The sequence below is a fragment of the Ornithorhynchus anatinus genome, chromosome 1, assembly GCF_004115215.2.
Source record: "Ornithorhynchus anatinus isolate Pmale09 chromosome 1, mOrnAna1.pri.v4, whole genome shotgun sequence".
Taxonomy (NCBI): domain Eukaryota; kingdom Metazoa; phylum Chordata; class Mammalia; order Monotremata; family Ornithorhynchidae; genus Ornithorhynchus; species Ornithorhynchus anatinus.
The window spans coordinates 68,141,502-68,164,699 of record NC_041728.1 but is presented as its reverse complement, the minus strand read 5'-3'; the positions used below and the strand labels follow the sequence as shown (position 1 = coordinate 68,164,699).

Sequence of the window (23,198 nt, the reverse complement as noted above, 5' to 3'; positions counted from 1 at the left end):
AGGGGAATCAGGTTGTCCCACGTGGGGCTCACAGTCTTAATCCCCATTTTACAGATGAGGGAACTGAGGCGCAGAGAAGTGAAGTGGCTCGCCCACAGTCACACAGCCGACAAGTGGCAGAGCTGGGATTCGAACTCATGAGCCCTGACTCCAAAGCCCGGGCTCTTTCCACTGAGCCACGCTGCTTCTCCAGTCGCTTCACTTCTCTGGGCCTCGGTTCCCCCGTCTGCGAAACGGGGACTCGGTAGGGGAAGCGGCGTGGCTCAGTGGAAAGGGCCTGGGCTTCAGAGTCAGAGGTCACGGGTTCGACTCCCGGCTCTGCCACTTGTCAGCCGGGTGACTGTGGGCGAGTCACTTCCCTGGGCCTCAGTGACCTCGTCTGTAAAATGGGGATTACCCGTGAGCCTCACGTGGGACGACCTGATGACCCTGGATCTCCCCCGGCGCTTAGAACGGTGCTCGGCACGTAGTAAGCGCTTAACGAATACCAACATTATGATCAGAACAGTGCTCTGCACATAGTAAGCGCTTAACAAATACCAACATTATTATTACTTATTCTGTGCACCCCACGTGGGGCCCGATGGTCCACCTCAGCGCTCAGTACGGTGCTTGGCACATAGTAGGCGCTTAGGGGATGCCGCGGTGATCACGGCCCCACCCCGGCTTGACTGGAGCGACGGAGAGCTGGCGGGAGTGGTTCCCGGGCCCGACCCCCATCCCCACTGAACCCGAGGTGGAGCCAAGCGGGGCCGAAAGACATCTCTTTCCTGACCTTCCCTCGGGCCCTTCTCCTGGAGTCCGGGAGCTGCTGGGACTTCTAGTTCCGGCAGCCCCGTGGAACAACCGCTTGGGAGAAACTAAGGCGGGGAGGAACGCCACTGCCTTCCGGTTGTAGCTCCTCCCGTCCCGCGTCCGCAACGGTCCCACGACGGAGTCTTCGGCCAGTTGGAGAAATGATGATGTTGGTATTCGTTAAGCGCTTACTAGGTGCCGAGCACCGCTCTAAGCGCCGGGGGAGATACGGGGTGATCAGGTCGTCCCACGTGGGGCTCACACACTTTGAATCCCCATCTTACAGATGAGGGAACTGAGGCCCAGAGAAGTGAAGCGACTCGCCCACAGTCACCCGGCTGACAAGGGGCGGGGCCGGGAGTCGAACTCATGACCTCTGACTCCCAAGCCCGGGCTCTTTCCACTGCGCCACGCTGCTTCTCCCGTTCAGGGAGAATGGGTCCAACAACTCCATTCGGGGAAGGCGGGGCCCGAGCTATTTCCCTAGTCGGAACCATCTCCTCTTCGCTACTGCTGTTCGTTAAGCGCTTCCTACGTGCCAGGCACTGTACTGAGCGCTGCGGTAGGTGCGGACCAACCAGGTCGAACACAGTCCGTGTGCCGCATGGGCCTCGCGGTCTTCGTTCGTTCGGTCGTATTCCTTAAGCGCTTCCCGTGCGCAGAGCTCGGGAGAGGTCGGTGCGGCGATAGACCGGCATTCTTAATGCAGTCTGAATCTGCATTTTTTTTTCCAGATGAGGGTACTGGGACACAGAGGTCAAGTGTGTGGTTCAGTGAGAAGCAGCGTGGCTCAGCGGAAAGAGCCCGGGCTTGGGAGTCGGAGGTCATGGGTTCGAATCCCGGCTCTGCCACTCGGCAGCTGGGTGACCGTGGGCGAGTCGCTTCGCTTCTCTGTGCCTCAGTGACCTCGTCCGTAAAATGGGGATTAACTGTGAGCCTCACGTGGGACAACCTGATGACCCTGTATCTACCCCAGTGCTTAGAACAGTGCTCGGCACATAGTAAGCGCTTAAATACCAACGTTATTATTATTATTGTTAACACAGCAGACAAATCCACCCTACCTACCTTTCGCCCCAACTTTTAACACCTTCCATAGATGTTATATAAGAAGGCAAACCCTTGCTGTTGAGAATGTCATCGGCTGTCCCAACAAAAATATCCGTTAAAGTACAGCTACAATATAATCATGCTATTTGTTAAGACAAGCGGCGTGGCTTGGTGGAAAGAGCCCGGGCTTGGGAACCAGAGGATGTGGGTTCTAATCCCGGCTCTGCCACTCATCTGCTGGGTGACCCTGGGCAAGCCACTCAACTTCTCTGTGCCTCCATGACCTCAAATGTAAAATGGGGATTAAGAGTGTGAGCCCCACGTGGGACAGCCTGATTACCTTCTATCCACCCCAGCGCTTGGCACATAGTAAGCGTTTAACAAATACCATCATCGTTATTATTACTAAGCACTTACCGTGTGCCAAGCACTGTTATAAGTGCTGGCACTGACCTGATTTTCATTCCTCTAATTCAATAGCATTTATTGAGCGATTACTATGTGCAGAGCACTGTACTAAGCGCTTGGAATGGACAAATCGGTAACAGAGACAATTCCCGCCCATTGACGGGCTTACGATCTAATCGGGGGAGACGGACAGACAAGAATAGCAATGATTTAATTGCTCTAATTTGAACCCTGCTAGGCGAATCATAGTATTACGATGGAAAATAGATCATTTTTAAAAGAGAAAACCATTCTGAAGAAAAAAAAATGGCCTTCTCGCCACTGGTTTTCTAGAAAACGAAATTTACAGACCAGGGCCCACTCAAGCTAATCCCTTTCCCCCACCGATCCGACTGTCCCGTTGTTCACGTCGCACCTCCTCGGCTCTCGGGGCCCCGTCCAGTCTCTCCCGCTCCCCTCCCCGATCCTCGACTCACCCTCGGCTCATTCTTCTGACCCATCTGCCGTCGGCCGTCGGCGTCGGCTCCCCGTCCCGCCCTCCCGCCCCCCGGCCCCGTCACTTCCACCCTGCACTTCTCGTGAAAACGGAGAGTGGAGTGGAATTTGCTACCGTTTACGGAAGCGACCGTCCTCAGAGCCGATACTGGGGAAGGAACCCGAGTCCAAATCCCCAAGTTCTCTTTCGAATGGGAGATCCCCTAACTTTCCCCCTCGATTCCGAGTCCCGTTGAGAATCCTCGTTGGGCCGAACGCCCGCCGTGAACCCCTCCGGAGGCAGGCTGCCTCGGCTTTTACCGCCAGCGGCATTCCCTGAAAACGCTCTTTGCGGAAGCGGACGTAAACCCCAGCTGCCGGCCGGCTTCTTCCGGCTGAATTCACCCACGCGTTAAAGGTGGTGGGCTCCGCGCCGTCGGCCGTGGATTGCCACAGCGGTTTTACGGAGCGGGTTCCTTTCCCCCTCCCGGACCGGGCCCCACCCAGCCTCTGACCTGGTAGTTCACCGACGAAGGGTGGATGTGAACGTAGCCGTCGTTCTTGGTCACAAACTTCAACTCGTCCGCTTTCGGCTGCATTCTCACAGCCCCGGTGCTGGTTTTCTGATATTTCCCTTCCGGGGTCTTGACCTAAACGAGGCGGTCAAAACGCAGACATTTTCCGCTTTCATTTGCGACGTTCATTCATTCATTCGGTCGTATTTATCGAGCGCTTACCGAGTGCAGAGCCCTGTACTGAGCGCTCGGAAAGTACAATTCGGCAACAAAGAGAGACGGGTCCCGGGGTAACGTCCAAACGACAATCGAGGGCTCTCTCTCTCGTCCTCCTGCCCTTCCTGGCTGATCGGCTCCTAACGCGGCCCGCTGCCTCTGCTGGAGCCCGTCGTCGGGCAGGGAATGTCCCTCTCTGTTGCCGAATTGTACGTTCCAAGCGCTTAGTACAGTGCTCTGCACATAGTAAGCGCTCCATACTAGTGAGTGAGTGAATGAATGAATGAATGAAAGGGCTGAAAACTGCTTGTTTTGGGCCACGAGGAAGGGGAGAAAGAGCGGAGGCAACCAGTTCTGACCGTACCGTAGACGAGCCCGGTCAAGAAAGGGAAGTCTTGGCATCTGTCGCCAGGTTCAGTCCTCTCTATTGGGGTGCCCACTGGCACCAGACTGAAAGCCCGTCAATGGGCAGGGATTGTCTCAAGCGCTGAGTGCAGTGCTTTGCACATAGTAAGCGCTCAATAAATACTACGGAATGAATGAAGCCAATGGAATTTTTTTTTTTACGGTATTTGTTAAGCGCTTACCATGTGCCAGGCACTCTACCAAATGCTGGGCAGATGCCAGTTAGGTTGGATACAGTCCCTGTCCCACAGCCTTAACCCCCATTTTACAGATGGGGTAACAGGTACAGAGGAGTGAAGTGGCTTTGCTCAAGGTCACACAGCAGACAAGAGGCGGAGCGGGATTAGAACCCAGGTTCTGGTGACTCCCAGGCCTGTGCTCTATCCACTAGGCCGTGCTGCTTGTCAACGGATCTCTCATTTTCAGCTTAAAATACACACTGAGGACCCTAGGGATTTTCTTAACTCTACATTTCCCTCCTGGACTCATGCACCCCTAACTGTGGCTGAGATGATCCTTTCTTTAAAAAGAAGTCGTGAGGGGTAAACAGCAGGAGGAGGAAGAACATCAGTGGAGGACGTGGCCCACTCCTAGTGAGCGTCCCCATAAGCTAACGGCCGGCATCGGGAGGGAGAGTCCCCGGGGAAGGGGCCGGGGGTCGGGGAGGGACACCTTGGCTGAGCAGCAGCATGGCACAGTGGATCTGAGCACGGGGCTGGGAGTCAGAAGGTCACGGGTTCTAATCCCCGCTCTGCCCCTCGCCTGCCGTGCGACCTCGGGCAAGTCACTTCACTTCTCTGGGCCTCGGTTACCTCATCCGTCAAACGGGGATTGAGACCGTGAGCCCCTCATGGGACAGGGACTGGGTCTAACTCTATCTGCTTCGGTCCACCCCAGCGTTTAGTACAGTGCCCGGCCCATAGTAAGCACTTGACGAACATCACGGTTGTTATTATTACCGGCTAGGAAAGGCTAAGGAAAGGGAGAAGACTTGGCCTCCTCTCTCTCCCCCTTAGTCTGAGGCTAAGAAGGCTGTCTAGGCGAGGAACACGGGAATGCTTCTGCGCTGGTTCATTCAATAGTATTTGTTGAGCGCTTAATATGGGCAGTGCACCGTACTAAGCACTTGGAATGTACAAATCGGCAACAGATCCTGGTTTCCATTTCACTGCTTCTCAACTCCCCCCAGCCCACCAAAGACTTTCATAATAATAATAATGTTGGTATTTGTTGAGCGCCTACTATGTGCAGAGCACTGTACTAAGCGCTTGGAATGAACAAGTCGGCAACAGATAGAGACGGTCCCTGCCGTTTGACGGGCTTACGGTCTGATCGGGGGAGACGGACAGACGAGGACGATGGCGATAAATAGAGTCGAGGGGAAGAACGTTCTAAGCGCTGGGATAGAAACAGGGTAATCAGATTGCCCCACTTGAGGCTCACAGTCGTCATCCCCATTTTACAGATGAGGTCACTGAGGCACAGAGAAGTTAAGTGACTTGCCCACAGTCCCGCAGCTGACACGTGGCATGGATTTCCAGACTATGCCAGTGTAGAGCTGAGAGGTATTCTGCGCCCCTCTGCCCCGCAAATGACCACGGGTCCCCGCGGCTGCCCCAGCCAACGTTTGGGACAGAAAGTCCTGGAGCGAAGATTCGAGGAGGCCTCCCGGGATGCAAGTTCTGCGGAGAGTTGCCGGCCTGGGACCAGTTTCTTTCCTCTGGAGGAGGCGGCAGGAGGAGAAATGCTCTTTGCGGAAGCGGACGTAAACAGACCAGCTGCCGGCCCACTTTCGCCCACTTTTTCAGTCGACGCAAGGTTAGGGGACTGGATAAAGGCATTTCTCACCAGGGTTCCGGTTCCGAGCTATTTATTCTGTATTTGCAAGAGCAAAAGGCAAGGAAATGGGATTTCTACCTTGTGGGGAAACGTACTGCCCGGTGGGGTGGAAAACTGGCTTCATTCATTCATTCGGTAGTATTTATTGAGCGCTTACTCTGTGCAGAGCACTATACTAAGCGCTTGGAATGGACAGTTCGGCAACAGATAGAGACAATCCCTGCCCAGTGACGGGCTCACAGGCTTCCAAGGAACAGTGTTCAATTTTCCAACCACTGGCGCTCTCGCTGCCCAATCTCAACCCGCCGTATGGGGGAAAATCAATCATATTTATTAAGCGCTTACTGTGTGCAGAGCACTGTACTAAACGCTTGGGAACGTACGATATTAAAGAGCGACATTCCCTGCCCACGATCAGTTCACAGTCGAGAGATAATTACAGCATTTGTTAAGCGCCTACTATGCGCCGGGGACCGTACTAATCGGACTGGACACAGCGCCTGTCCCACGTGGGCCTCAGTCTCAATCCCCATTTTACAGAGGAGGTAACGGAGGCCCAGAGAAGTGAAGTGACCTGCCCAAGGTCACTCAGCAGACATACGTCTAGTACAAATTCCATCATTATTTTTACGGGTAAAGGGCTGGGCTGAGGGGCCCAGGCGAACTGCAAACTGAGCGATAATCGGTCAGTCGATCGCATTTATTGAGCGCTACGTTTAAAGCGCTGTACTAGGCGCTTGGGAGAGCACAATATAACAGAATATAACGGTGTACACGTTCCCCGCCCACAGGGAGCTTCCAGTCCTCCCCACCCACAACTCTTCTTCTATCACCCTCGCGGGTTACGCAGAGGTCACACAGAGGAAACCGGAAAGCCCAGAGGGAGGTTTCATTACCTGGACTACGTTAGGATACAAAGCAGCACACAACATTGCCGATATCAACTTGGTATTCTCAGCGTTCGAGTTGGCCTGTCGAAGGAAGGAAGACGAAAGTATTATTGCTGTGGGCTTCACGTCTGCCTCCGACGCTTTGGGGTCCCTGCACCTATTAACTGGGAACTGCGAATCTATTTGTTAAGTATCATCACGTACTTCTAGAAGGCTTTTATTTTCCAAAGTGCTTTGCCAACACTTATCGCCTTTGCAGTTCTTGTTTTTCTCATTTTACAGAAGAAGAAAGCGGAGGCCCAGGGAAGTCTGGTAAATCGCTCACGGTTACACAGCCGGTCAGAAGGGAAAAAAACTGCTTTTTTTTCTACAAGTGAGAAGTAAGGTTCTGACCTAACACACTGACATCTCCAAAGAGATCAAAAAACTTTACAAATTGTGGTTTTTGTCACGTGCTTACTCTCCGCCAAGTACTGTACTAAGCGTCGGGGTAGTTACAAGGTTATCAAGACCCAGGGGGGCTCGCAGTCTAAGTAGGAGGGAGAACAGGTCTTGGAATCCCCGTTTTGTAGACGAGGGACCTGAGAACCAAAGAAATGAAGCGACGTGCCCAGGGTAACACAGCAGACAGGTGGCGGAGCCGGGATTAGAGCCTACGACCTTCTGACTCCCAGGCCCGTGCTCTTTCCACCAGACCATGCTGCCTTTCTCGGTGAGGTTGCTTTCAACCATAATAATAGTGGTATTTGTTAAGCACTTACTATGTGCCAAGCACTGTTCTAAGCCCTGGGGTAGATACAAGGTAATCAGGTGGTCCCACGTGAGGATTCCCAGTCTTAATCCCCATTTTCCAGAAGAGGTAACTGAGGCCCAGAGAAGTGAAGCGACTTGCCCAAAGTCACACAGCCGACAAGCGGCGGAGCCGGGATTAGAACCCATGACCTCTGGCTCCCAAGCCCGGGCTGTTTCCACTAAGCCACGCTGCTTCTTTTGGACTTCTGATTTCTTACTGCCTGTTTCTTTAGCTTCGTTAAATGTGGTGAAAGTCTCTAAAGTGCTGCACATTCTGATTTCAAAGTGGTAATAATAATAATAATGGTATATGTTAAGCACTTACTATGTGCCAGGCACTGTACTAAGCGCTGGGGTGGTTACGAGCAAATCGGGTTTGGACACAGTCCCTGTCCCAAGAGGGGCTCACAGTCTCAATCCCCATTTTCCAGATGAGGGAACTGAGGCCCAGAGAAGTGAAGCGACTCGCCCCAGGTCACACAGCAGACAAGTGGCCAAGATGGGATTAGAATCCAGGACCTTCTGACTCCCGGGCCCGTGCTCTAACCACTGGGCCATAACGCCTCTACTCACTACAGTACTACTGTGAGAAGGTGTCGGTAATAATAATAATACTGTTGGTATTTGTTAAGCGCTTACTATGTGCCGAGCACCGTTCTAAGCGCTGGGTAGAAAAGCATATTTTACTCGCACGCACCAAGCCAGGGAAAATGGGATTATTCTAGATTTCGTTCACACGGGCGGGCCTGGCCTGCCCATTTCTGGCTTCCGAAGCTTCGCTGCTGTTCCGTTTCCTTCGTTCAACTCTATTTATTGAGCACACGGTGTGCAGAGCACTGTACTGAGCGCTCGGGAAAGCACAACCCAACAATAAACGGCGACATTCCCCGCCCACGACGAGCTTAACGTCTAGAGGGAGCTTACGGTGGGGAAGAGCTGATCCCTGCTAGCGCAAAGAACGGAAAAATCCGTCATCCAAGGAGGTGAAGTGGAGCCGGGCCCCGGGGAAGGGGACCGAAGGAGGGCGGCCGCTACAGTCCTCAAAGTTCACATTTCCTTACCTCTTCCCCGGTGGCGTCCAGCACACCGTCGCCTCCTTGCGCCCACCTCTTCTCGATCTCCCTCGCTCTCAATCCCTCCTTCACAAACCCAATGTCGGAGAGCAGCTCGGTGAACTGCCGTTTGAGACTGGCTATCTCCTGAAAGGGGGAGAGCGAGACGGGCCGTGATCCGACGAGAAAGGAACGGCGAGGAGGGGCTAGAGTGGACGTGTGATTCAGAACTTCCCAGTAAGCTAGGCTCTGTCCCGCGACCGTCGCTGGGGACTGCAGAGCGGCGATCGGTCTTACGAGATCACAAGATGCAAGATTAGGAGACCGGATAACGGCCTTTCTCAAAAGGGTTCCAGTTCCGAGCTATTCATTCTGTATTTACAAGAGCAAAAGGCAAGGAAACGGGAATTCTACCTTACGGGGAAACGTACTGCCCTGTGGGGTGGAAAACTGGCTTCCAAGGCACAGTGTTCAATTTTCCAACCGGTGAGGCTCTCGCTTCCCAATCTCAACCCACCCTATGGGCCCCCCAAGAAATCCCGAAACAGGATAATAATCAACCGATCATATTTACCGAGCGCTTATTGTGTGGGGGGGCACTAAAATAATTATGGCATCTACTAGGTGCCAAGCACTGGGGTAGATACGTAGTTCTAGGCACTGGGGTGGAAACGAGGTAATTTATAATAATAATGTTGGTATTTGTTAAGCGCTTACCAAGTGCAGAGCACTGTTCTAAGCGCTGGGGTAGATACAGGTAATCACGTTGTCCCACGTGGGGCTCAGAGTCTTCATCCCCATTTTCCAGATGAGGTCACTGAGGCACAGAGAAGTGAAGTGACCGGCCCACAGTCACACAGCTAAGTGGCAGAGCTGGGATTCGAACCCATGATCTCTGACCCCCAAGCCCGTGCTCTTTCCACTGAGCCACGCTGCTTCTCTTTCCACATGGGGCTCACTCAATCCCCATGTTAGAGACGAGGTGACCGAGGCCCAGAGAAGTGAAGTGACTTGCCAAGGTCACCCAGCAGACAAGTGGCGGAGCCGGGATTAGAACCCACGACCTCTGACTCCCAAGCCCGGGCTCTTGCCGCTAGGCCACGCTGCTTCCGACTGTAGTAAATGGGGTCATCAAGGGAGTCTGAAGCAGCACGGCGTAGTGGCTAGAGCCCAGGCCTGGGAGTCAGAAGATCACGGGTTCCAATCCCACCTCCGCGACTTGTCTGCTTCGTGACCTGGGGCAAATCACTTCACTTCTCTGGGTCGCAGTTCCCTCATCTGTAAAATGGGGATTAAGACTGTGAGCCCCACGTGGGACAGGGACTGCATCCAACCCAACGCTCAGTAGGGCGCCTGGCACATAGTAAAGCGCTTAACAAATACCGTAATCATTATTATGTCTAAGAGAGAGAGAGGCTGGCAGGTGGGGGACCACAAGAGCAGACAAAACCAAATATCCTGGAGACTGGGCACTGCCCCTCGATTCTATTTATCGCCATCGTTCCCGTCCGTCCGTCTCCCCCGATTAGACCGTAAGCCCGTCAAAGGGCAGGGACCGTCTCTATCTGTTGCCGATTCGTCCACTCCAAGCGCTTAGTACAGTGCTCTGCACATAGTAAGCGCTCAATAAATACTATTGAATGAATGAACGAATATCGAGTTATTAATACCCAGCGGGGGAACGGGGAGATAAGGCCCCCGGCCCGTTCGGCTCTCTCAAATCCCGGTGGCAAACCGCAAAGCTGCCGGCTTACCTGGAGAACCCTTCCCGACAGGAAGTTTTGCCTGCAGTAGTTGTAACTTGCCCGAGCGCCTTCTTTGATACTCAGGCGCCAACCCTAAGCGAGGAAGAACATTTGGTTAAATTCCACGTGCCCCACAGCGTTAACCCCAACAGCCCAACACCGGCTCCATTTTTTATTCACTCACTTTATAAGCCTGAAGAAGGGCCAGGTAATCGCTGTTGGCAAGAGCGAACTCCAGCTTCTTCTGGTTTGCTTCCTCTCTCTTGTCCCAGGGAGACACCTAAATAGAGACACATTTATTTGACGGGCTTGTCCGTAGCTCCGGTTTCTAAGGATCTTCCCGCAGCCCGAAGCCGGAGGCTCGGGGAAAGGACTAGCCTGGAGCCGGCACGCGGATTGCGGTTTAGGTGTGTTCTTTTTTCAGTAGTATTTGTTAAGCGCTTACTATATGCTAGGTACCGTAGTAAGTGCTGGGGTAGATACAAGATAATCCGGTTGGACACCGTCCGGGTCGCACGTGGGGCTCACGGTCTTAAGCCCCCTTTTAACAGATGAGGTAACCGAGCCGCAGAGAAGTGCGGTGACCTGCTCAAGGTCACACGGCAGCCACGCGGCGGAGCCAGGATTAGAACCCAGGTCCTCTGACTCCCAGGCCCGTGCCCAGGCCTCAAGCATGCTGAATCCTCTCCCTCCATTTCCTGGGCCAAACTATCGAAAAGCAACACCGAGAGTCTAGATGATGCGTCTGCACATCTGAAAGGTAAGCTTATTTTTCCAGAGTGCTCTCACATCACTAATCTCATTTTATCCTCACACTATCCACGTGAGGCAAGTATCATCCCCATTTTACAGAGGAGGAGACTGAGGCCCAGAGAGTTAACAGGACTTGCCCCAGAGGTCTCACGGAACAACTGGGAGTAGAATCCAATCTCCCGACTCCTAGACCAGTGCCCTTTCCATGACACCAACCCTGACGCCCAAAAGACCCCAAACATGCCCATTTGACACAAGGGCTCGTTAGTCGTTCTTGAATTTCCTCCGTCTCTGGCTCTTCCTTCCAGGACTCAACTTGCCTTCTCGGCTGTGAAAAAGCAACCGAGAGTCCCTACCCCTTGGTTTCTTTTTTCCGCTTGGCTCCTGAGCCCCTATTTGGTTTTCTCCCTCTTTCTGCTGTCCTCTGGCCCTGGGGAGCTCTCAGAAGCCCCCCTGGGGTTAAAAAAACCAAAACCTCATGGGAGTCTACTTGCAAAATAATTTCTTGACCTGAAGTCCAAACAAAATTTAGCACTTCGCTCCTTCTGTGCCTTTAAATTGAGAACGAGCCCCATGACAAATACAGGACTAGTGTAATTAATGGGGCTCGATCCGTCGTATTAATTGAGCACTTACTGTGTGCAGACCACTGTACTAAGTGCTCGGGAAAACAGAGTGCAACAGAGTTGACAGATATATTCCCCTTATTAAAGGATACATTCCCCCTATATTCCCCTTAATAAAGATATATTCCCCTTATTCCCCTTGAGAATTTCGTCTTTCAGTCAAAAAGATGGCTATTTTTCCTCGGGAATCCTAGTGATGAGAAACTTACATTTTGCCAGTCTCCGGAATACGAGTAAATAAAATAAATGATGGTATTTGTTAAGCGCTTACTATGTGCAAAGCACTGTTCTAAGCGCTGGGGGATACAAGATGATCAGGTTGTCCAACATGGGGCTCACAGTTTTATTCCCCTTTTTCCAGATGAGGTAACTGAGGCACAGAGAAGCGAAGTGACTTGCCCAAAGTCACACAGCTGGCAGGCGGCGGAGCCGGGATTAGATTAGAATTAATCTAATGAGATTAGAACCCACGACCTCTGACTCCCAAGCCCAGGCTGTTGCCACTGAGCTAGGCTGCTTCATCCTCCTAGCCTTCATCCTCACTGTGTGCTGAAGGCAACAAACTCATAAAATAAATGTTTCTGGTTGAAAAGAACATTTTTCAACAATGGAATGAAGAAGGCTTTGACACGATGGATCTATGTCCTGAGTATGAAGAAACCCTGTAGAAGCAGTCAATTTCACCAGGCTAGGCATGCCAAGCAGCGGGGTACGGTTTGTTTTTATGGCATTTGTTACGCGCTCACTATACGCCAGACACTGTACTAAGCACTGGGATAAATACAAGTTCCCCTGGTTGGACCTGATCCTTGTCCCACTTGGGGGACACAGTCCTATTCCCCATTTTACAGATGAGGTAACTGAGGCCCAGAGAATAACGTTGGTAATTGTTAAGCGCTTACTACGGGCAGAGCACTGTTCTGAGCGCTGGGGTAGATACAGGGTGATCAGGTTGTCCCACGTGAGGCTCACAGTTAATCCCCATTTTACAGATGCGGTCACTGAGGCACCGAGAAGCCAAGCGACTTCCCCAAGGTCACACCGCAGACAAGTGGCAGGGCCGGGATTAGAACCCAGGTGCTTGTGACTTCCAGGCCTGCGCTCTATCCGTTAGGCCGTGCTGTTTCGATGGTCTGCCCGGTCACAGTGCAAACCCTGAGTGTACTATTACCGTTACTATGATTCATAATGATAACTGTGGTATTTGTTAAGTGCTTACTATGTGCCAGGCACTGTATTAAGTGCTGGGGTGGATACTAAGTAATCGGGACTGGTGTCCCCGTCCCACGGAGGGCTCCCGGGCTTAATCGGTATTTTACAGCTGAGGTAATCGGGTTGGACACAGTCCCCGTCCCCCGGAGGGCTCCCGGGCTTAATCCCTATTTTACAGCTGAGGTAACAGAAGCACAGAGAAGTGAAGCGACTCGCTCCAGGTCACACGGCAGACGAGCGGCAGAGCCGGGATCAGAACCCGGATCCTTCTGACTCCCGGGCCCGTGTCCCCGACTAGACCCGGCTGAGAGGCAGACCGTCCGGGCCCCGAAAACTTACGAAAGGGGACTTGAAAGCCAAACTGGCAGCGATGGTGAGGGCGGGGTCCAGGCAACGGAAGATGGTCCCAAACAGCATGAGCTTGCCAATCCTCACATCCACCGGCAAGGAAGCCAAGTGATACCCCAGGGGGGTCAACTTCTCGTTGGGAGTCAGCGCTCCCAGGTCCTGCAGTCGAACTTTGGAGGCCCGCAGCGACTCGCCGTGCGGGGGTTCGATGAGCCGCGACAACACCGACTGAAGGCTGTGATCGGCGAACATCTCCAGAATCTTAATTCTGCCAACGGGAAAGAGATGCCCGGTTAGGCGGGAGGGGAATGCGATTCACGAGCCCCACGTGGGACGGGGCCCGCCTCCAGCCTGATAACCTCAGTGCTTAGAACGGTGCCTGGCACAGAGGAAGAACTTAATAGTTGCCATCATCACCCTGGACGGACAAACCAGGCAAGGCGGTGCCGTCCTTCTTGGACCAAGGAACAGAGGGAAGTTCCGTTCCCTACACGACGGTCCGACGAGAATTTACTTTTCATTTTCAGGTGATTTTGCTTCCTTTGGAGGAATTTTTCTTTTGCGGCCCACTTGAGACCTGACTTAGTATATTAAAAACGGGCCCTACTTAAATACAGGCTCGCTTCTAATGTGGTCGGTTCTAGACGGGCTTCCCCTTTAGGCGGAGATGAACTTTATCCCAGACAGGGACAAAGGACAGTGAGAACACGATTGAAACGTCTCTCCCTCTAGACTGTGAGCTCATTGTGGGCAGGGAACGTTCTGATGGTATTTTGAACTCTCCCATATTGTTTTAATGAGATGTTCTTCCCCTCGATTCTATTTATCGCCATCGTTCTCGACTGTCCGTCTCCCCCGATTAGACCGTAAGCCCGTCAGAGGGCAGGGACCGTCTCTATCTGTTGCCGGCTTGTACATTCCAAGCGCTTAGTACAGTGCTCTGCACATAGTAAGCGCTCAATAAATACTATTGAATGAATAGTACAGTGCTTTGCACACAGTAAGCACTCGATAAATACGATGATGATCATTATTAATAATAAGCTTATATGGTCTTCATGTTTGGCCTTTAATAACGTTGGTGCTTACCACGTGCTAAGAACCTTGCTAAAACCTGGCCGTAGATACAAAATCATCTGCAGTCATCCCACAGTGGGTTTCTAGTGTTAGAGGAAGGAAGGGAACGATATCTGATCCCCATTTTACAGATGAGGAAACTGAGGCAAACAGAAGTCAAGGGACTCGTTCAAGATCATAGAACGGGCAAGTGGCAGAGCTGGAACTAGGGTCTGGATCTACTGATTTCCAGTCCCACGCTTTCCACGCTGCTCCCCGTCCCCTCCTTTCCCCCCCACTCTCTGCTCTTCCCCCTTCCCCTCCCCTCAACACTGTGCTCATTTATATATATTATTTATTACCCTATTTATTTTGTTAATGAGGCGTACCTCCCCTTTATTCTATTTATCGTGATAATGTTGTCTTGTTTTTGTTTCCTTCTGTTTTGCTCTGCTGCCTGTCGCCCCCGTTTAGACCGTGAGCCCGTCATCGGGCAGGGATTGTCTCTACCTGCTGCCGAATTGTCCATTCCAAGCGCTTAGTACGGTGCTCTGCACATAGTAAGCGCTCAATAAATACTGTTGAACGAATGACTATTACGGAGTTAATCTCCCTTATGCCATAACATTCTTTCTTCCTAACAGATGAGTTGTATTTACTGAGCGCTTAATGAGCGCAGACCACTGTACTAATGAGCTCACAATCTAGAACGAGAGGCAGACGTTAATATAAATAAATAAATTACGGATACGGACATAAGGGCCGTGGGGCTGACGCGGGTGAATTGAGGCGGCAAATCGGGGCGACGCGGAAGGGAGTGGGAAAGGAGGAAATGAGGGGTTAGGCAGGGAGGAGATGTGCCTTCGATTAAGGCTCTGGAGGTGGGGAGAGCGATCGTCTGTCGGTGTTTGTTAAGCGCTTACTATGTGCCAGGCGCCGTACTAAGCATTGGGGCGATTACAAGGAAATCGTTCCGGGCCAGAGGCAGGACGCGGACGGGGGGTCGGAGGCGAGACGGACGAGATCGGGGTACAGTGAGTAGGCTGGCCTTAAAGGAGTGAAGTGGGTGGGCTGGGATGTAATGGGAGAGCCGTGAGATTCATTCAATAGTATTTATTGAGCGCTTACCATGTGCAGATCACCGTACTAAGTGCTTGAGATGAGGTAAGAGGGGGTGTGCCCTGCCGCAGACAGAGACAGTAACCAGACCAGTACGGAGAAAATCCTGTCAGAGAGCCCGCAGAGCCATACCTGAGGCAGAGCTGTTCCAGGGGCACTCTCTGAATTTCCGGCAGCTGCTGCTTCAAAAGCTGGTGTTTAAAGTGATGGCTACTGAATAGATGGAAACACACTCCCGATGCCACCCGGCCGGCGCGGCCCTTCCTCTGCAGAGCGTTAGCTCGTGAAACAAAAGTGTCCTCCAGACTCTCCATTCCTTTGCTTGCGTCGTACCTGCGGGGGGAAAGACGAGTTGGTCCACACGACAGGAGGGTCGTGATTTTGTACTCTCCCGCGCGCTTAGTACAGTGCTCTGCACACAGTAAAAGCGCTCAATAAATACGACCGAACGTACGAATAAGGGAATGATTTCCCCTCACTGTGGGTAGAGATCGACGACCCCGGTGCTTAAGCCGGGCAATCTCAACTCTCTCCGAAGCCCTTCGACGGCACAGTTCCGCGCCCGTCCACTGATCCCCATCGTCAATTATTAACAATTATTAACACGCTTACTATGTGCCAAGCGCTACTTTAAGCACTGGGGTAGAAGCAAGCTAATCAGGTTGGATGCAGTCCCTGCCCCACATGGGGCTCACAGTCTTCATCCCCATTTTACAGATGAGGGAACTGAGGCCCAGAGAAGTGAAGTGACTTGCTCAAGGTCACACAGCAGACAAGTGGCGGAGCCGGGATTAGAACCCGTGTCTTCTGACTCCCTAGCCCATTCACTTGCCATTAGATCATGCTGCTTCTCGTTAAGCTCTCACTGAAAACCACCGATTCGAAGACACAGTAGAGAAGCAGTGTGGCCTACTGGATAGAGCCCGGGCCTGGGAGTCAGAGGTCATGGGTTCTAATCCCAGCCCCACCATTTATCTGCTGTGTGACCTTGGGCAAGTCACTTCACTTCTCTGTGCCTCAGTTACCTCATCTGCAAAATGGGGATTGAGACCGTGAGCCCCGTGCGGGACAAGGACCGTGTCCGACCTGATTTCCTTGTAATTGCCCCAAAGCTTAGTACGGTGCCTGGCACATAGTAAGCGCTTAAATACCATTATTATTATTACTTCTCACTATCCATAGTTCATTATCTTTTCCCAGGGAACTTAAAGTTCTCTATTACAGGGGAACTTTAAGCAGTTACCATTAAATTTCCTCATAACGTCAGTGATGGTGGAGTCTCTCATTATCATTTAAATGATAGATGATCCTCAGTCCAGGCATGAGGATGGGAGAATAAGAGCGAAGAAATTGACTAGACTAGACCGTTTAGACTGGGAGCTCATTATCGGGCAGGGATCGTCCCTATTTGTTGCCGAATTGTACATTTCAAGCGCTTAGTACAGTGCTCTGCACATAGTAAGCGCTCAATAAATACGACTGGATGAATGAATGACTACCGTCCTCACGGTTCATGACCCTGCCATTCATTCATTCGATCGTATTTACTGAGCGTTTACTGTGTGCAAAGAGCTTGGGCGGGAACAATATAACAACAGACAGACACATTCCCTGCCTACCACGAGCTCACAGTCCAGAGGCGAAGACAGACATTAATATATTGAAATACATAAATTAATGACAGATATATACATATGAGGTGTGGGACTGGGAGGGAGGACGTTTGAAGGGAGCAAGTCAGGGCGACGCAGAAGGGAGTGGGAGAAGGGGAGAGGAGGGCTTAGTCAGGGAAGGCTTCTTGGAGGAGATGGGCCTTCGATAAGGCTTTGAAGTGGGGAAGAGGAATTATCTGTCCGATATGAGGAGGGAGGGCTTAGCAGGCCAGAGATGGGATGTGGGCGAGAGGTTGGCGGTGAGACGGACGAGATCGAGGTACAGTGAGGTTAGCAGTTGTGTTCTTCCTGGGGTAGTGGGCTGGTTTTGGTTTTTTTTTAAATGGTATCTGTTAAATACTTAGTCTATGCTAAGCAACGTTCTAAGCACTGGGTGCGACAAGTGAGTAAGCAGACAGGGATATAGTACTTTCGATCGATCAATGGTATTTGATAATAATAATAAAAATAATGGTGCCTGCTATGCGCTTACTACGTGCCTCGCACTGGTCTAAGTGCTGGGGTAGATAAAAGCAAATTGGGTTGGACACAGTCCCTATCTCACGTGGGGCTCACGGTCTTCACCCCCATTTTACAGATGAGTAACTGAGGCCCAGAGAAGTGAAGTGACTTGCCCGAGGTCACCCGGCAGATAAGTGGAGGAGCCGAGGTGAGGACCTAGCTCCTTCGGCCTCCCAGGCCCTTCCTCCGTTAAGCCGCTCTGCTTCCGCTTCTCAACGGACCGCAACGAGCACGCTTTATCGAGCCCCTACTGTGTGCAGAGCACCGTACTAGGCGCTGAGGAGAGTACAGTAGCACAGAGCCGGTAGGCGCGATGCCTGCCCCAAGGGAAGTTTACGTGTAAAACCCACTGCGTCCCGTCACCCTGCAGGATGCCCACGGTCTGGTCAAACGCCTACACCGCTGACGGCACGGCCCCGACGGGGCCCTTCCCGGCTCCGGTCGTCTCCCGCCCCGCTGCAGCCGCGGGGAGGCGGGGGAAACGGGGCCAACGGCGTCGCAGAGGCGCAGTGCGAGCCTTAGAGCGTGGCCGCCGGGAGCACATTTTCCCACGTTCCTTTTCTATCAGTCGATCCAAAAGGGTTCGCCGAGTCCTCGCCGTCTGCAGGGCACTGGACTGGGCACGTGGGAGAGGGCAACATGACTGACGTTTACAATCTGGTGGGGAAGAAGCAGCGTAGCTATGTGGAAAGAGCCCCGGCTTGGGGGACAGAGGTCCCGGGTTCGAATCCCGGCTCTGCCACTTGGCAGCTGTGTGACTGTGGGCGAGTCACTTCACTTCTCAGTGCCTCAGTTACCTCATCTGTAAAATGGAGATTAAGACTGTGAGCCTCATGTGGGACAACCTGATTACCCTGGATCTCCCCCAGCGCTTAGAACAGTGCTCTGCACATAGTAAGCGCTTAAATACCAACATTATTATTATTATTATTATTATTATTATTAACAGATTATAGACAGGGGTAACGGCACGGTACGGGGACGGAGGGAGGACAGGGTTAGCGGGGGTAAGGAGAGGTTAAGCAGGGAAGGTTTCTCGGGGGCGAGATGATTTTCCGTCCACCTTTCAGAATTTCTCCCGGTGGGACGGAAGCTAAGGCAGTCCCGTCAGCCTTCAGTCTTCCTAATTGTAAGAGCTTTCACCAACCGCCAGGAAAACCAGTATATACACCCTACGTTTTAAATAGCAATCTGGGTCATCTCTAGCTTTTTCAGTGAGAAAATGTTAACTCTGTTCCGTGTCTGTCTCTCTTCCCACACACAAAATGCATATATATAAGTTATATAATACATACATTAAATATGTAGTTACACGCGCACACATATTTTGTTTTTACACTAAGCATGGGTCTTGCCTAGGTGTTGAGGGACAAACCAGTTTAGGTGAAAACTGTGTCAAACCCGATTATCTTGTATCTACCCCAGCGCTCGCTCCCCTCTCAGGGTCGCGCCTGGAGAGTTTCCGGTCCTCTACCGGTCTCGGCTATGGGAGGGCGAGTCGAGCAGAGGCCTACCCGTTCCATTCCTAGCTTGGCCGGTGGCTAGCGAGCGGAAGGCCATCCGCTACGAGTCAGAACTCACCCGCGCTGGGCAGCGGCGGCAAGGGAGAGAGTTGAGAGCGGAGAGTCGAGATTACCGTGCGGAAGGTGGCCATGGTAAACCGCTTCCGTATTTTTACCAAGAAAACTCTCTGGATCCACTCCCAGAACGATTGCAGATGGCGAACTGAGCGTTCTGGGAGAGATGTGTCTGTGGTGTCGCTATGGGTCGGAAACGACTCGACGGCGTATGGCAAGACCCCAGCACTTAGCACGGCGCCCGGCCCCACGATAGGGGCTTAACGAATACCACCCACACGAAAAAGGGTGGCTACTCCTCTACTCACTGTCTTTCCCACCACCAAGGGTATTTTCTGATCGTTTCCACTGGCCTCTCCGCGTCCCAGTCTCCACCCCGTTCTCCGACCCCGCTCTCTGCCCCAGGGGAAGAAGGCTACCTCTTTTCTTTCATCTTCCCCGAATCGATCACGTAGACGACGTCGTCGATGGTGACGGATGTCTCGGCGATGTTGGTGGAGATGATGATCTTGGTCACGCCCACGGGAGGCTTAATAAAGACAGCCTGCTGCTCTTCACTGGACAGGGATGAGTGAAGTGGATGAACGATGCACCTGGAAAGATATGGAAGCACATTTGCCTCTGCATCAGAATCATGTCTTCTTTTCCCCCCCGTTTCTCTTTACCTTAAGGGCGTGGATCTTTTCAAACTGATACGGGGCCGCAGGAAGAGAGCTGGCCTAAAACTCAAAAAGACCTGGGTTCTAATCCCGACTCTGCCACGGGTCTGTTGTGTGATCTTGGACAAGTCGCTTCACTTCTCTGTGCCTCAGCTACCTCATCTGTAAAATGGGGATTCAACCCTACTCCTTCCTACTTAGACCGTGTGCCTCAGGCGGGACGGGGATGACGTCCGACCTGATTATCTTGTGTCTACTCCAGGATGTGGTGAAGCGTGTAGTGAGCGCTTAACAAGAACTAAACTGTTATCTAGGTCTGAATCTGATTTCCCGCCTCCATAAAAAACGGATGAATGGATGGAAAGGCCTTTGGTCTTGCCTGAAAGAATGTCAAATTACCATGTTGGTCAATTTCCCTGATGAAAGGGCCAGGTATTCATTCATTCATTCATTCATTCAATAGTATTTATTGGGCGCTTACTATGTGCAGAGCACCATACTAAGCGCTTGGAATGTACAAATCGGTAACAGATAGAGACAGTCCCTGCCCTTTGGCGGGCTTACCGTTTAATCGGGGGAGACAGACAAGAACAATGGCAATAAACAGAATCGAGGGGATGAACATCTCATTAAAACAATAGCAAATAAATAGAATCAAGGTGACGTACATCTCATTAACAAAATAAATAGGGTGATGAAGATATATACAGTTAAGTGGATGAGCACAGTGCTGAGGGGACGGGACGGGAGAGGGGGAGGAGCAGAGGGAAAGGGGGAAAAGAGGGCTTAGCTGACAGGAGGTGAAGGGGTGGTAAAAGGGGAGGAGAGGGAGCAGAGGGAAAAGGGAACGCTTAGTCTGGGAAGGCCTCTTGGAGGAGGTGAGCTCTCAGTAGGGATCTGAAGAGGGGAAGAGAATGAGTTTGGCGGAGGTGAGGAAGGAGGGCATTCGAGGACAGCGGGAGGACGTGGCCCAGGGGTCGACGGCGGGATAGGCGAGAACGGGGGACGGTGAGGAGGTGGGCGGCGGAGGAGCGGAGCGTGAGGGGTGGGCGGTGGAAAAAGAGAAGGGAGGAGAGGTAGGAGGGGGCAAGGTGATGGAGAGCCTTGAAGCCTAGAGTGAGAAGGTACAGGTATACTGGTAAAACTGGTTGTCTGTAGTGCCAGGTGTTCAGCAAATGTTCTGGAGTAGAAACCCACCTAGGTTCCCAGGGCTTGGTAAGGGACCGTCTGGTGATGTATCCCTATTTTTAATGGTATCTGTTAAGCACTTACTTACTAATACTGTTCTAAACACTGAGGTAGATACGACTTATTTAAATTGAACCCGCATGAGGCTCGCAATCGATCCCTATTTAACTATAACCGCAAAACCCTCTTGGTAATATAGAAAATACATACTCACCGCTTAGTTCTCCTGTTGTTGAACAGAGCATTTGATTGCAACTGTTCGTAAAGCTGTTTGATCTCTGCTAGCCCCGGTAAAAAAACCAGTACGGCACCTAAATAGAACAAAACCAAATCCAATTAAGGCAAGAGAACCGAAGCTAGTTAGGATGACCAAACGGAATTAATGCAGCAAACTAACTGTCTTTCCTCCGGACTGCTAAATCTCTTGGATTTTTTTCTTTCCAAGGACTCTTGGATTGAAATGAACAACGATGTGTATTTCTAAGAATCTCTTATCAGAAAACGGTTCAGGGATTTTTAAATATAAGGCTGAGGAAGTAATCACTTTCAATCTGTAACTGAGGTCAAGAAATAAGTGTCATGCCCAAAGTTAGACAGCAAAGACAAAACTGGCTAGCTTGTTTTCCTTGCTTTAAGAACAGTTGTTCTCCCACCAGTTGGGTAACCAAGAATAATCTCTCCAATGACTTAAAAAACAGTTTTTTATTTTTTGTTTTTTTAAAAAGGGAAAACTGGCTGGATATTTTCATAAATTCGCAACGTGGCGTAGTGGAAAGAGCATGGGCTTGGGAGTCAGAGGTCGTGGGTTCTCATCCCGAATCTGCCACTTCTCAGCTGTGTGACTTGGGGCAGAGTCGCTTAACTTCTCTGTACCTCAGTTACCTCATTTGAAAAATGGGCATTAAGACTGTGAGCACCACCTGGGACAACCCGATAACCTTCTATGTGCCCCAGCGCTTAGAACAGTGCTCGGCACATAGTAAGCACTTAACAAATACCCTCATTATTATTATTATTCATATCTGACAGACGATCACTCTCCCCACCTTCAAAGCCTTTTTAAAATCACATCTCCAAGAGGCCTTCCCAACTAGGCCCTCATTTCCTCTTCTCCCGCTCCCTTCTGTGTCGCCCTTGCACTTTCATTCATTCATTCAGTCATCTTCACTAAGCGCTTACTGCGTGGAAGCGCTGGGGAAAATACAATACAGTCATAAAGAGTGACAATCCCTGCCCTCAACGAGTTCACAACCTAGAGCTTCCACTTGGATCTGCACCCTTTATTCACCCTTTCCTCAGCCCCACAGCACTTACGTACCTATCCCTAATTTATTTATACTCATGCCTGTCCCCGCCTCTAGACTGTAAGTTTGCTGTGGACGGGGAATGTGTCTGCCAACTCTGTTGTAACATACTCTCCCGAGCGCTCAGTACAGTGCTCCGCACACGGTACGTGCTCAGTAAATACCACTGATTGATTCTGTTGTCTCCTTCCTCGAAACCCCCGGCCCTATCTCTTCCCACTGCCCTCACCTGCCTAGTCCCCTTCCCGTCACCCGTCCCTTTCTCTCCCCCCTCATCATCCCACTCCAATACAGGCGGCTCCATCCGCCAATCGCGTGCTGAGACTGACCCGAGCGACAGGCTGGGGACTCCAGGGAAGAGAGGGTGAGCGTTTCTCATCATGACGGAACCAGATACTTAGCTCGGGATGTTGGGGAAGGCTAGGGTTGCTGGTTGTCCCTCACATACACGACTATTCCTTATTTCAACCGCCCTGTCCCGTTCTGCCGGAGAGATGCGGAACTGTCCGATGAGCGGCACAGACCTGCCACCCTGGGCTTACTCTTTGATCCATTCACTCAATCGTATTTGTTGAGCACTTAATGGGTGTTTACGTCTAGACTGTAAGCTCGTAGTGGGCCGGGAATGTGTCTGTTTATTGTTGTACTGTACTCTCCCAAGCGGTCAGTACGGTGCTCAGCACACAGTAAGCGCTCAATAAATACGACTGAATGTGTGACTATGCCCTCTTTCAATACCGCTGATGTCCTATTATCGACTTGCCAATCTGTGTCCCTTCACCTCTCTCTTCATATTCAATCATTCATTCAATCGTATTTATTGAGCTCTTATTGTGTACTGTACTGAGCACCTGAGAGTACGATATTACAAAAAATTGTAAAGACCCGACAGGTTAAGGACTTCTACTTTTACTGCATGTTTAGCAGAGCCAAACACAGTGTTCCTTCAATAGTATTTACTGAGTGCTTACTATGTGCAGAGCACTGTACTAAGCACTTGG

The 23,198-nt window shown here is 51.5% G+C and overlaps 1 protein-coding gene across 2 annotated transcripts in view; it reads right to left on the bottom strand.

The window, feature by feature from the left end:
• The window catches only part of DHX57 (DExH-box helicase 57), a 58,799-nt gene that overhangs the window by 3,743 nt on the left and 31,858 nt on the right, over positions 1-23,198 (bottom strand). For both annotated transcript variants that reach the window (XM_029061844.2, XM_029061845.2), the window contains exons 14-22: positions 21,108-21,204; positions 19,466-19,639; positions 15,428-15,628; positions 13,112-13,388; positions 10,366-10,461; positions 10,191-10,274; positions 8,446-8,583; positions 6,599-6,673; positions 3,243-3,377 (exon numbers count right to left, since the gene is read on the bottom strand). In XM_029061844.2, coding sequence (XP_028917677.1) covers positions 3,243-3,377; positions 6,599-6,673; positions 8,446-8,583; positions 10,191-10,274; positions 10,366-10,461; positions 13,112-13,388; positions 15,428-15,628; positions 19,466-19,639; positions 21,108-21,204 — 1,277 coding nt within the window. The remainder of the gene's footprint in view (positions 1-3,242; positions 3,378-6,598; positions 6,674-8,445; positions 8,584-10,190; positions 10,275-10,365; positions 10,462-13,111; positions 13,389-15,427; positions 15,629-19,465; positions 19,640-21,107; positions 21,205-23,198) is intronic.